This window comes from Heptranchias perlo, chromosome 4 (genome assembly GCF_035084215.1).
Source record: "Heptranchias perlo isolate sHepPer1 chromosome 4, sHepPer1.hap1, whole genome shotgun sequence".
In the NCBI taxonomy this organism is placed as follows: Eukaryota; Metazoa; Chordata; class Chondrichthyes; order Hexanchiformes; family Hexanchidae; genus Heptranchias; species Heptranchias perlo.
Genome location: NC_090328.1, coordinates 29,611,756 through 29,626,925, shown reverse-complemented (window position 1 = coordinate 29,626,925; position 15,170 = coordinate 29,611,756). Strand labels below are relative to the sequence as shown.

At 40.3% G+C, this 15,170-nt stretch overlaps 1 protein-coding gene across 1 annotated transcript; it reads left to right on the top strand.

Moving 5' to 3' along the window:
• The first annotated feature begins 4,157 nt into the window (after positions 1–4,157).
• f2rl1.2 (coagulation factor II (thrombin) receptor-like 1, tandem duplicate 2) lies at positions 4,158–9,032 on the top strand. The gene is made up of 2 exons (XM_067982152.1): positions 4,158–4,440; positions 7,196–9,032. The coding sequence occupies exons 1-2, from the start codon at positions 4,362–4,364 to the stop codon at positions 8,275–8,277; spliced, it is 1,161 nt and encodes a 386-aa protein (XP_067838253.1). The 5' UTR covers positions 4,158–4,361; the 3' UTR covers positions 8,278–9,032.
• Positions 9,033–15,170: the final 6,138 nt, after the last annotated feature.

Genomic DNA, 15,170 nt, shown 5'->3' with positions numbered 1-15,170 from the left:
AAGTACATCTTAATTATGAGGTAGAGGAAGGATACAGCAGTGATTTAAGCAATGCATGAAAGGTAATCGGCCTGAAACGTTAACTCCGTTTCTCTCTCCACAGATGCTGCCTGACCTGCTGAGTTTTTCAAGCATTTTCTGTTTTTATTAAAGCAATGCATTTATTGTGTAGAAAAAGAACCTGTTATGAATATACATGTGAAAATAACAATGATGACACTTTTCACCAAGCAACAGACCAATTTTACTTCAAGGCCCATTACACTTGTGCCTATGGCAAAAAGCCAAGTCTGTGTAAGAGCAAAAGCCTGATTTTAACTATGCCTACACAATGGAAGTGGGGACGGTAGCAGCCCTAAAATAGTTGTGCAGCACTTACTGTCCCATTCCCACTCGATCCTGCCTGCCACTATATTTCCAGGGCCCTTCCGTTGGGCTGCCCAGTCGCTCACCTTAAGCAGTCTGGAGCCTCATTACTAACTGCAAATCAGGTTCCTATACATAGGACACCAATGCAATTTCAAGGGACAACTGGGCAGAGCTTGCACTGTGAAGCAAAAAAGACACAAAAAATGTAAGTACAGAATTATTCTTGTGGGGCCAGGAGGAGCAGGAATGCAGCTCTGCGCTTCACAAGAATACTGAGGGCCACTGCTATCCGAGGCAACCCTCTCCACGATCATACCTCCCCCCAGACCTAGCTGCATGCCAGCTCACTAAGCATCCGGCTGTCCGATAGTGTACCAGCCCAGTGCCAGCAAGCTGCAACAGGATGCCACTTTAGGGCGGGCAGCTCGCCGATGGCATGGTTCAGAGGTCCAGCCCTTGAAAGGGCTTAGGCCACCTGCCGACAAGAATGGGAGGCATTTCGCCCACTACTCGCCTGTTTGATGCCTGAAGTTAAAATCAAGCCTCAGGTCTCCTGTGAACCAAAACCAAAACCTATGCTATTACACTTGCTGTGTCTGAGATTTTTAAAAAATTCGTTCATGGGATGTGGGCGTCGCTGGCGAGACCAGCATTTATTGCCCATCCCTAATTGCCCTTGAGAAGGTGGTGGTGAGCTGCCTTCTTGAACCGCTGCAGTCCATGTGAAGGTTCTCCCACAGTGCTGTTAGGAAGGGAGTTCCAGGATTTTGACCCAGCAACGATGAAGGAACGGCGATATATTTCCAAGTCGGGATGGTGTGTGACTTGGAGGGGAACGTGCAGGTGGTGTTGTTCCCAATGGGCCTGCTGCCCTTGTCCTGAGATAGTCCACGATTAACCAGATGTTTTATCATTGCTTTTGGCCACCACCATAAACTCTGCTCCTTGTCACTGACACCATCCTCCTCCCAGCCACTGATTCAGGCTGAACCAAGCAGTGAGACCTTGGGAGTAATTTTAATAGATTATGACACACTCAATTCACTTCCGGTTTCCACATGTGAATATCTACGGAAGCGCGGGGTATCCAGCTCCGAGATAAAATCATGTCCCTTGACCTCTGTTCGATCCAGAGCTGAGTTTCAAACACCACATCCTATCCATTACCATAACTTCTTGTTTCCATCTCTTCAACATTGCCTGCTTCTGCTCCTACCTCATCTCCTGCACCTCTGAAACCCTTTATCCATGCTTTTGTCATCTACAGAATATTTTTCTCCAATGCCCTCCTTCTGGCTCTGACTCTCCACCTTCCATAATTTCTGACTTGTCCAAAACTTAGCCACTCTTATTCTTTCCTGCACTAAGTCCTGTTCGCCCATTATTCCCAATTTCACAAACTAACTTTGGCTGCCTGTCCCCCAACACTTTTAAAATTTAAAATCTTTGTCCGCATCTTCAAATCGCTTCACCACATCAACCCCCCTATTTATGCAAACTCCTCCAGTTTTATATCCCCTCTAGCACTCTTTAGCCTTTTGACTCTGGCCTTTTGTGCATTTCCCGGCCCCATTGATGGTAGAACTTTTAGCTGCCTCGTCTCTTTCTCTGGAACTTCCTCTCTAAACCTCTCCACCTCTTACTTCTCTCCCCACCTTTAAATTCTGCTGATAACTCATCTTTTTGACCAAGCTTTCATCATCCCTCCTAGTATCTCTCTCCATAGCTCAGCCTCTTTTCATTGTGAAGTATCTAGGGATGCTTTTTATGTTAGAGGAACTATATAAATGTTGTAGTTTAGATCCAAATAGAAATAGAGAATGTAAATTATGTTCCAATAGTTGATTCAAAAGCATAAGTTTCAAAGCACAGAAAGAACATACAGTATAACAGCCAACAGAGGAAATACACAGTGTAATTTAAGCCAAAATTAAGTGAAGACAATTTAAGAAAGATGATATCTGATGTCTTTCAACTGATAGATTCCATTAGAATTTTTAAATACAATATTTCTTATATACTGTGGCCATTGTGCAGGATTTAGTAGTCACATTTCCTCACCTTCCTTCGTAAACTGTTTCCCCCTTTTGCCACAACTCCCCTCACAGCTTAATTCACACATGGGTTAAAGGAAGCCTTCTGTTGCACATCTTGTAGTTTTGAACCATAAAGAACTGTTTTTACACCTATCTTATATGCCATATACTTAACCAGCATTGAACATTTGCAGTCATAGAAGAAAGATTAAAACTCCTCTTGCCCCTTTTTCAGTGCAGTCCCGAATAACTCCATCCAAGCTAATATTGATGTGGAGATGCCGGTGATGGACTGGGTTGACAAATGTAACGAATCTTACAACACCAGGTTATAGTCCAACTGTTTTATTTGAAAATCACAAGCTTTCGGAGGCTTTCTCCTTCGACAAAGGAGAAAGCCTCCGAAAGCTTGTGATTTTCAAATAAAACAGTTGGACTATAACCTGGTGTTGTAAGATTCCTTACACAAGCTAATATTGGTATCCACCAGGTCCCATAAGTGCTGACCTAAATAAACACTTTGTAGAGATGCCCCTTCTAACTTCCAATCCATACTTTCAAGATCCCCTCTTGAACTATGAAAAATTGCACTTGGGGTCATCCATAATCATATCTTACTGGTTAGCCTATTGTTCAAGTTGAGCTAGTAGAGCACTCAGTAGGTTTGCAGGAGAATCAGTTAACAAAATAGCTATAAAAAGGAGTGCTGAGATTTCAGAAATGGAACACATTCCAAAACCATTCCTTTCAATGTCATCTAACATATCATTGATGAAGACAGTAGGCAGTTCATTGAATGTCCCAGTTACTCTTGGAATTGGAGTAAATCTCTTGGATAAAAGTCAAGCTTTGACCATGTACTACAATAACTTACAGTTTCATTACAGCGGAGCTAGGTCAAATGACTTACAAAAAAAATGAAGGCAATGTAAGAGTTTCCCGAAAGCCTTATGACATTTCACAATCTTAGATAAAACCACTACCCATCCTACATAATCAACACCACCAAACTCCAGCCTGTTCTTTCTGATTATTCCGCAGCCATCCAAATATATGTGCCGCAAAGTTCCAAAGAACTATCCAGAAAGCCACAGCTATCCATAAGATTTGTTTTCAGTCGCGACTTGATTTTAGGGTCTAGGCTGTTAATTTTTGCCCATGGGCAGCTAACCCATTGTAAAAATTAACTGGACTATTTTGCATCAAAGCTACGTATGGAGACGTTTTAAAACCTGTGTTGTGAAACAACAGTCGGCAGTAAACAGTGGAATGCGGTTCATCTCGCCGGCGAGAGATAACTTTCATAAGTCCCATGTGATGATTACTCTCCCTCCTGGGATAAACATAGCTCCCTGTTGTCTGTTCCGTGCATCTCTCCAGAGATACGTGTTTGTAAACTTTAGTTTTTTTTGTAGTTGACGCCTGCAGGCAACGGCTAACCCCGGTGACTCACTATCACCTGCTCTGATACTGCACAGGGAGCATCTGTCTGTCGGCGAAACCCGTCCACCTGAGACAGGGCAGGTACAGTCCTGTCAATCAACCAGCAAACCCCCCCCCCCCCCCCACTCCGCGCGCGGGAACCACGCAATTGCATCAGGTGGAGAGAGGCGAGATCCCGCCCCGCTGCAGCGGGCTTAGTCACTCAGTGCATACTCGTTTTGGGTTTATTGATTTACTGCACATAAAACACACCCTAACCCTAACCCTCCCCTTTTTCTATAGATAAAAAAAAAATCAGTCTGTGGCACAGTCACGCCTCCTTTATACTGGGCGAAGATTTCCCAGATACGGACCAGTCAACGAGTGTGTGGTAACGTGAGACCGTCCCCCTTTTGGAATTGGAACATTATATATAGAGCCGCGCCAAGCACGCAGACAGAGTTGGATATTTTTTTTCTGCGCGGAGGTTGCATTTGGAAACTAGTCCCGATTAATACGGCGCGGGAAATATTGATGTTCCGTGGCAAATTTGGAAGGATGTTTGCACTGATCTTCGCGGCGTGGCTGTTGGCCATGCCTGTTTGCTGTGCAGGTGAGCCCAAGGAGGGAGAGATAATGGTGCAGAGAGAGAGAGAGAGAGACCTTGGCTATAAAGCCGAGTAGTTTAGGGCTAGGTTTCGGTCCGCTGAATGGTCCAGGTACAATTAGGCGTTGTTACCAAAAGGTTGCAAATTTGAAACCCAGTTTAGTTTCTGTTGTGTTGGTCGCGTTTGTCAGGAAGGTGGCGCATGCCTCAGATAAATTAACATATTTTTGTTGTTGACTTGAATTATTCATAATATTTACGCGTTTTATTCAGGGGGGAAAAAAAGTATTCGAATTTTGCTCACCGTTCCGTACCGACCTCAACTTTTTAAACAAGTCAGTCATGTTTCACGGGCCAGCGCCCTAAGTTGGAATTTGGCGAGTTTCGGCGATCTCAACAACCAGGTCTTCTTTTGGCTTCGGCGACAGCTTCCATTTTAGTTTCTCACCGGTGTGTTGACCCTTCAGACTTGGGACGAGGTTTACTAGACTTTTGGGGCACTTTACGCAACTCCTACCCAAGATCATAAACGGTCTTTACATTCATGTCTGGGATTACAGGGAAACACGCACTTTAAAAAAAAAGTACAGGTTATTATTTTTAAATAAAATATGCTGATGGCTTAGGACTAACTGAGGAGAGTGACTGAATCCGAGGGTTCTAGGTGAACTCCACGGCTGATGCTAAAGTAATACTGGCTTGAAGAATGGAAGGAAAACTTTTCTAATTGCTACTTATAGTGAAATTGTAAACATTTTTTGAATGCATGTTGTAATATTGCGAGCTGCAGAAACCTGCCCTGCTGGAGGAGGGAGACAAACAAAAGACCGTCTACTCTTAAATCAAAGTTACTTAATTTAAATTATCTGATTTTTATTTTAAAGCATTGTTCATACTTTCCATTGTTCGTGGGGTTCAATTTGTACTAATTTCAGCTAATTTTGCACTTAAAATTATCAGGATATAATGCTGTTTTTAAAAAAAATGTGTGCATTAACTACTTTGGATGAATGGCCATAATGTATAGCTTCTGTGGGGGAGTTAGTTACGTAATTTATGTAAAAATAATGCTACCCTTCTGTAATAATTCATTCTTTATAGCTGTTTTATTCCATAGGACTGTGTAGAGAAAGAAAAAACCTAAGACCTGTGGGATGATGGAATTATTTAGGAAGCAACTTTAGTGGCCTTAAATAATACAGGTTTAACGTTTGGTGGGGTGGGGAGATTGAGGAAAAGATCAAGGGAGGTGAGAAAGCTAAGTTTGTGCAGAAAACAAGAGAATTGGTAAGATTTGCATAAGTTCAGTGTTGCAGAAGCCACAAGCATGACTTTTTTTGGAACTAAGTTGTGCTTGAACTATTTGGTCATTAAAGTAGGCTGTCACCCGGTGTAGTAGATAATCTTGACTGAGTTGACATTTTATAAAGAGGGTTTGAATGGAGTTCAACATTGAGGTAAGAGCATTTAAAAAAAAAATGGCCCATTTGGTTCTGGAACAGGATGTAATTAACCTCTTCTCATTCTACCCTTTTTAATCTTGAGACTGTAATTGCAGCAAAATGTAGACCAAATTAATATATTGAAGCTGAGACCCTTATAATTTTGTAGGGTATGAATATTACTCATGCTGAGTCTGAACTAAGGCTATATAGCTGTAATCGGAACCTATTTTGGAGGTGTGTGTGATGTTGTAACTATGACTATATTAGGGTGTGGGGAATGATTATCCTCCAGAGGTAAAGTTTAGAATTACTGCAAGCTGAGTAGCAGTTGGCCACTAGGGTTTTAAACTTGATTCATACAAAATGAACTGTTCCACTTGAATTAGATACCTGCTCGAATAGTTGATTTTAAGAATAACGATTGCATTTGGTTTCTTGCTTTGAATTCTAAGCCCTTGTAAACGACACAGAAATAAAATGCTGGTTTTGAAACCAGCCGCTATGTATAACAGTGGTCTGTGATGCATTTTCTCCCCCTCTAGTAAGTACCTGCTTGGCACTTGCTCATGTGGGGGGAAACTGGGCAGAAAACCATTCAACTTTCCTTTTTAAATGTTTCTAATTATAGTCTGATCTGCAATAAACACTTCTATGGTCATGCAATTTTATTACTTGACATAAGTGGATCCAGAGTTTTTAAAATTTAACTCCACAAAACTGAAGTGGTTAACTTCAGTGTTGTCAGCAGGCTTAGTTAATGCATTAGTGCATTGTTGTCCAATGGAAATAGCTGATTAGCCACAGTCGTAGCTATAGTGACCGTTTCAACCACATACAATAATTTTAGTAGACAACGCCCTGCACACAATACAAGTAAATGGACTTTGTGTGTGTCTATATATAATTCTGACATGACTTTATCAGATTAAACACATCTTCGTGTCCAATAGTTGCAAGCGGTACTTTGACTTCATGATTTCTGAGACATCAAACACAATTGCTTTTGTCAGGACTTTTATGGCTGGTATTTCTCGCAGTTCAGTGGATATAGTATGAAAATTTCACATGCATATTGAATGCTTCCCTTAAATTCTAGTGACAGTATTAACTTAATACGAATGACCTAGTTTTGTACTTTCACTGTATTGTACATCTTGTACTTCAATATAATTTGAGTAGAATTAGCTACTCCTTTTCCTTTCTAAAATTGAAACATCTTAATATTGGACCTGTTACATTTAAGTGGCAAATACAAGCTGGAATAACATTTACTTTGAAATTGTAAATTAATAACTCAAACTCTTCTTTAATTCCAGGAAAAGGACGAAGCTTTATTGGTGAAGAAACCAACACAAATAACTCTGATTTAGTAGTTGATGAGTTTGCTGCATCTGTACTGACCAGTGGATTAACTACAGTCTTCTTGCCTATGGTCTATATCATTGTGTTCATCGTCGGCTTGCCTACGAATGCTATAGCACTGTGGGTCTTTGCCTATCGAACAAAAAAGAAATACCCAGCAGCTATTTACATGGCCAACTTGGCTTTGGCAGATCTCATGTTCCTCATTTGGTTCCCTTTGAAAATTTCATACCATCTAAATGGCAACAATTGGATTTTTGGAGAAGGACTGTGCAAGGTGCTAGTGGTTTTTTTCTATGGAAACATGTACTGTTCAATTCTATTCATGACCTGCCTCAGTGTTCAAAGGTACTGGGTTGTTGTAAATCCAATATCTCAATCAAGGAGGAAGACTTGTATTGCTTATGGTATATCTATTTTAATTTGGATACTGATTGCATTGAGCACTATACCATTGTACTTAAATAATCAGCAAACTGTAAGCATTGCTAATCTTAATATAGTAACCTGTCACGATGTCCTACCTAGAGATCAGTTGACTTCTAGCATGTTTGATTACTTTATGTCTTTGGCTATTGGAGTATTTTTTTTTCCAGCTTTGCTGACATTAATTGCATATGTGTTGATGATCAAAATATTGAAAGCCTCGTCCAATGAAGATAACATTGGGAAAAGCCGCAGGAGAGCAATCAAATTGATTATTACTGTCCTTGTTATGTATTTAGTTTGCTTCGCTCCTAGCAATGTTATGCTTGTTGTTCACTATTCTTTGGTAAAATACAAACGGAACAGCAATGTTTATGCTCTTTATATTGTAAGTCTTTGTCTGTCCAGCATAAATAGCTGTGTTGATCCCTTTGTCTATTACTTTGTTTCCCAAGACTTCAGAAACCATGTTAAAAATACATTGCGGTGTCGTAGTGTCAGGACAGTTAGAAGCATCCAGGCTTCTTTTGCGACTCTGAAAAATTCCAAAAGAACTAGTTCCTATACTCCTGCCAGTAAAATTAGTACCACAACAACAAGCAACTGTTGAATATGAATGTGCAGTTTTGATTCTATAGTACATGTTGCACCTGAACTTGGAATAGTTTTTCTTTATAACTGAGCTGGCACCCAAAGCTCAAAAATGTATTAAGCCATTTCGGAAGGATTTAACTGGAGCTATATTATAAATTCCACATAATCCATTACTTAGTGTTTTTTTAAAAAAAGCCTAGAATTTAAGCCACCCTTCTGAATAAATTTGGCAATTTAGTCCAAGTACTGTTTTGATATTCACTATATCTTGAAGTAAGTATTCTTGTGTCGTTCATAGACAATGCTTTTGCACAACAGTTGCCGACTTGACATTTGCTTCTGAGAACTATATCAATCTTCATTTTTAGTTTGATTTTGGTTTATGTAAACTGTAAGATATATTTTAAGAGGTCCTATATTTAAATATTTCAAGAATGGTCGTGTTTTTATTTAGTGCTTGACTGGAACACATTTAGTTTTTACTGTTTTTTAAAACTTGTAAATAACTGCCTAAGGCTTTTTATACTGTGACTTGTTTTATTTTAAGATTGAATACATTGTTGATAGTTAACTTGACAACTGTGATATAGGAGCCTTGCCATACCTGCTTGAAGAAAAATAGCTGTGGAAATAGAGGAAAGACAGGATGTTTAATAGCTAGTCTTAAGAATGTTTAAGAAAATTGTTCGGTAAATTTTGTTCAAGAACCGCTCATGGATTTTTTTTTCAATACTGTGATTTGTGTTGAATAAATATTTTTTAGAAAGCTAATTTTGTTGAGATCTAATTTGTTTCTACATACATTTACCCACAGATAACTAGCCATAATGAGTATGCACGCGAGCTGAGACTTGTATCTCAACAGTCTGGCCTAAATTTAAGCCAAGCCCCAAAATGAAAGGACTTTGTGCTAACCCACTGTGCCACCAAGTTCACCTTGACTTATCCGTTCTCACCTTTGAACTTTTATCCCTTAATTTGTATGGCTGTAGAATTAGCATAAATACAAAATGATTTTTGGAAATGCACTCTACAAACCTTTTAAAATTAGAATTGTATGCATGTATTAACTGAATGAACTGAACTGCTTCTAGGCCTCTGCAGGTGTAAATAGTTTTTGAAGATTTTGTGCAAAAATAGTGTGCTTTTTGAACAAAAGTAGAGAAATCAACCAATGCAATGTGGTAATATTATGGAGCATATTTAAGGTGGCACAATGGTCTAGTTTTTATTTCCTTTTTATATAATTATGATGCATGTGGGCAGAGGCAGAAACCTATTCAGCTATACTCTGCTGCCTTACTGATATTTTCTGGGGGCCAGTCCTGCTGGAGCACAATTTGCCCACTCATAACATGCAAATGAGGGAAACTGGCATCCATGGTTTCCTACTATGTGTACTCTTCAAACACTGGCTGCAGAGGCTGTCTGGTGGGCCCCTGTGTTTAGAGGTCAGTGTAGGGAGCTTTAGGGATCCGTGCAAGTGCTTGGAGTGTGGTTGTACACAGACCTGATGGTTAAAAGAATTTTTAAATCTTGCCGTCCACTTGCTGGCTGCGCGCAGGACCCTGAGGGCGTACTACAGCACGTCTCTGCCCAGAGACTGGCATGACTCCCCAGCAGAGGACGTGAAGCCTGCCTCCTACATGTAAATGATCACGGGGTTTGAAATACAGCCAGGGCTAGCAGTGCATCTGCAGAGTGGGTGGAATTCCTGCCCTGCTGGGCACGTGCTCCAATTGAGGTGGAGGAGGCAGAAAGCCTAGACCAATGTATCCCAAACCAGATACATGAAGATATTCATAATATTGGCTTCAATCTCCATCCTAAATTTTATATGGAATTAGTCAGCCTTTTGGGGGAGGGGGAACAGTTCCTGCAATCATAATATCCTTGATATCTTACTCTAGGTACCATTGTCTTTTGTGTCCAATTGTTACTTTTTATAACACAAGCAGTGGTGTGCAAAGGAAACCTTTGGGGAAATTAATTTTCTAAATTTCCCTCTGAAAAGTGTGGACAGATAAGCTAATACTTTATGCCATCTTCCACTTATCATACCTACTGTAAAACAATTACATTTTGCTAAACGTCAAAACTACACTTAATATGCTAACATTTATGGAAACCAAAAGGAGTGGTTGGAGAAATAAAGGAAATATTTTAGTTAAAAAAGGCAGTGCATCTTCTTGGACAAGTGAAAAACAACACAATTTGGACCTGTTTTTCTTTGGTTTGCAGGAGGATCTTAAGTTCAGCTTCTAAAGCTATATGAATTTTGGCAGAGAGCCCGGCAATTGAAGAGAATACTTTACCCTTTAATTATTGTTCTAACTTAAGTGAACAATGAGTTCACAGGTGCCATTTATTTTTAAGAGTGACATTGCTGGTGTGCACCCCTTCCACCACCTTCCACCCCCCCCCACCCCCCCAAATTCAAGTTGGCTATGTCTATAAATTCAGTGTTCTTACAAGAAGCAGATTCACATATTAAGATGTAGTGAGGGGTGGCAGAAAAGTTGCATTTAGTTTTGTTGTGGATTGGCTTCATCCATGTAGGGGACTAGATTGGTGACTTCATTGCTATTGAAACTTTTTGCTGAATGGGAAGTAGCTTCTCAAGTGAAGGACTCCTTCAGACATGTTAAGTGCAGCACATTGTACTATGCTCCAGGATGACCTTGATCATTTCAATTTTATGATGTTGATGTTTTTGAGAGATCACTAAAGTAGAGATTCTCTCTCCTGCTCGTAGCCAAAGCATTTCCAGCAATGGCTTCTCTGCCCGTCCCCACGTCTATCCTTGGCCCCCTCCTTCCTAATCTACAGACCGGATCAACTTCCACAAGTATGCTGATGACATCCAGCTCCACTTCTCTCAACTCACAGTGCCACTGTTGTCAGACTACTTGTCTGACATCCATTCTTGGATGGACCACAATTTCCTCTAGTTAAATAGTGGGAAGACTGAAATCATAATCTTTGAGCCCTGCTATGAACTGATTCCATCCCCTTCCTGGCCATTGTCTCAGGCTGAATCAGACTGTTTGCAACCTAGTTGTCCTATTTGACCCCAAGTTGAGCTTCCAACCCCATGTCCTTTCCATCGCAAAGACCACCTGATTCTACCTCTGTAACATCACCCACCTCCACCCCTCTTTCAGCTTATCTGCTGCTGAAACACTCACCCATGCCTTTGTCATCCCACACTCAGCTATTCCAATACTGTCCTACCAGTCTCCCATCTTGTACTCGCTGTAAACTTCAGTTCATCCAAACTCTACTGCCCATATCCCATCTGCACCAAATCCCGCTCATCCATCATCCCTGTCCTCATTGACCTACATTGGTTCCTGGATCATCACCTCCAATTTAAAATTCTTATCCTCATGTTTAAATCTCTTTGTGGTGTTGCCTCTGCTCTAATTCTTCAACCTAGCTTTTGAGTACCTATCCTAATATCTCCTTTGGCTTGGAATTGATGTTTGATTGAATACGTCTTTGTGCAGCACCTCAGGATGTTTATCTATGTTAAGGGTGCTACATAAATAAAAGGAAAGAAAGACTTGCATTTATATAACTGCTTTCATGGCCTCAGGACACCCCAACGTGCTTTACAATCAATGAAGTACTTTTGTAGTCACCGTAGTAACAGAAAATGCAGCGGCCAATTTTTCACACAGCAAGATCCCACAAATAGCAGTGAGGTAATGACTAGATCATCTGTTTTACATGTTGGCTGAGGGATAAATATTGGCCGGGACACCTCTCCTGTTCTTCATTGAACAATACCATGGGATCCTTCACCTGCGCGGGCCTCAGTTTAATGTCTTATCCAAAAGACAGCACTTCTGATAGTGTAGCACTCCGTCAGCATTGCATTGGAGTTTCAGCTTAGATTTTTGTGCTCAAGTCTCTGGAGTAGGACGTGAACTCACAACTTTCTGACCATGGTGATGGTGCTACCACTGAGCCACAGCTGATACCTATGTAAATGCAAGTTGTTGTTCAGCACAGGGGTGGGGCGAGGGACTTTAGAAATTAGTGCAGCATGGTGGAAATTTTAGATCATTCGCAGTTTTGCCTTTTCAAAGCAGAGGTGATGAGGGCAAAATAAAGCAGTGTTCATCACTACAAATCTGGCATAAATGAGTAACTTCCCCCCAAAATACTAATAAAAATAATAACACATAGGTGTTTGATTGTCTACTTTTGTTTTTCCTGCTTTTGAAGTAACCCGATACTTCTTCAATTATACACTTTGTTCTGTATGCTTGTGGTCTTGTTGATTTCAAGCAGCCAGTCATCTGCTCTAATATTGAAATATTATATTATTTAATTTTCTTAATTGTTCTCAGAGCTGTAGTGATGACCTTAACTAATGTCCCATGGCAGTAACTCCTACTGCCTGCCTATCTTCATGATAGTACTCTTGGGTAGAATTATACAAATTTATAGCACAGAAGGAGGTCACTTAGCCCAAGAGCTATTCACATGGTCCCATTCCCAACCATTTCCCCATATCCTTTAAAATTTGTCTTTTCCAAATACTTATCCACCTCCTTTCTATTATGGATTTTGCTTGCACTACTGTTTCTGGTAGGACATGCCAGGCTCCACATGCTCTGACCTTAGCCATGAGTCTACAATGCGGTACCTTATCGAAGGTCTTTTGAGAATTCAAATATATTACATCTACTGCATTATCCTTGTCTATTCTTTCTGTTACATCTTCAAAAAATGCAATAAAGTTGGTCAAGCATGACTTTCCCTTCTGAAATCCGTGCTGACTATTCTTTATTATATTTTTGTTCTTTAGATGTTTTTCTATTACATCTTCGAGTAAAGATTCCATTATCTTTCCTATCACTGATGTTAAGCTAACTGGTCTATAATTCCCTGTATTTCTTCTATCTCACTTTTTAAATATAGGAATAATATTAGCTGTCCACCAGTCCTTTGGTATTATTCCCTTTTCTGGTGCATTTTTGTAATAGTGCCTCTGCTATCTCCTCCCTAACTTCTTTTAATAATCACGGATGGAATATAGTTGCAACTAATCCGTTTACGTGTGACATGAAGTCTGAATATTGGTTCTTAGTATACAAAATGTTCGAACAACAGCATACAAGAAAAGAAATGACAATTACCCTGTTCTTTCCTTGGGTAGAGGAAATAACCTCATGGATCCGTGTCCTGAACCTTTACAAACCTAAGCTGTCTAAATCCACATTCTTTTACCAGTCTCGTCATGTATACACAAATTGTTGTTCACAGCTGCCTGTCTTTTATCTCACTTGTTCCAGACTATGGAATGTGTAGGCCTCCTTTATCAGTATCCAAATTTCCTCAGAGCCTTGTTTCTTATCCTTGAAACAGACTGCCATAAAAACAAGTTTCAAAGCATCTTTCGTTAGCTATATCCCTCTGCCTTATGGGTAGTTTAATTTGACCATTTCTGTCTTCTTAGCTGTTTATTTGTTAATGCTTAATCTAATTTCTATAAGCATAAGTTGGTTATATGTATTGGAATGCCTAACCCAAAAATGAGTGGCTTATATGTTAAAAACACCTAATCTAAACACAAGGTTTATATACTAGAAAAATATCATGTAAAAGGATTAATTTTACAAGTAGTTTCTGACCCCTTACCTTCTAATAGAAACGGCCAACTCCAAGTTTTGAGCTTTCTGTGACAGTCTCTTAATTAAATGTTTGAACCAACACAATGAGGACAATTATCTGAGCCATAACAAAACTCATGGATATTATTCTGGCCCAGGGGTGCTGACCTAAGTTGTAAACTGTCTCCCATCTTTCATGGTTCCCAAAGGTAGATGTCCCCTTTTCAACATCACTTTGTTTCATATGCACTGTCAGTCTTTCAAGTAATGCAAGAAAATGATTTCCTTTACTACTTAGAAACATAGAAAACTTACGGCACAGAAGGAGGCCATTCAGCCCATCGTGTCTGTGCCGGTCGAAATAAAGCTACCTGGTCTAATCCCACTTTCCAGCAGTTGGGCCTTTGCCTTGTAGGCAATGGCACTTCAAGTGCATATCCAAGTACTTTTTAAATGAGTTGAGGGTTTCTGCTTCTACCGCCCTTATAGGTAGTGAGTTCCAGACCCCCACCACCCTCTGGGTGAAAAAATTTTTCCTCAGCTCCCTTTTAATCTTTCTACCAATTACTTTAAATCTATGTCCCCTGGTTATTGACCTCTCATAGAAACATAAGAACAGGAGTAGGCCATTCAGCCCCTCGTTCCTGCTCCGCCATTTGATAAGATCATGGCTGATCTGTGATCTAACTCCATATACCTGCCTTTGGCCCATATCCCTTAATACCTTTGGTTGCCAAAAAGCTATCTATCTCATATTTAAATATTGCAATTGAGCTAGTATCAATTGCCGTTTGCGGAAGAGAGTTCCAAACTTCTACCGCCCTTTGTGTGTGGAAATGTTTTCTAATCTCGCTCCTGAAAGGTCTGGCTCTAATTTTTAGACTGTGCCCCCTACTCCTAGAATCCCCAACCAGTGGAAACAGTCCCTCTCTTTCCACCCTATCTGTTCCCCTTAATATCTTATAAACTTCGATCAGATCACCTCTTAACCTTCTAAACTCTAGAGAATACAACCCCAATTTGTGTAATCTCTCCTCGTAACTTAACCCTTGAAGTCCGGGTATCATTCTAGTAAACCTACGCTGCACTCCCTCCAAAGCCAATATATCCTTCCGAAGGTGCAGTGCCCAGAACTGCTCACTACTCCAGGGTTTTGTATAGCTGCAGCATAACTTCTGCCCCCTTGTACTCCGGTCCTCTAGATATAAAGGCCAGCATTCCATTAGCCTTATTGATTATTTTCTGCACCTGTTCATGACACTTCAATGACCTATGTACCTGAACC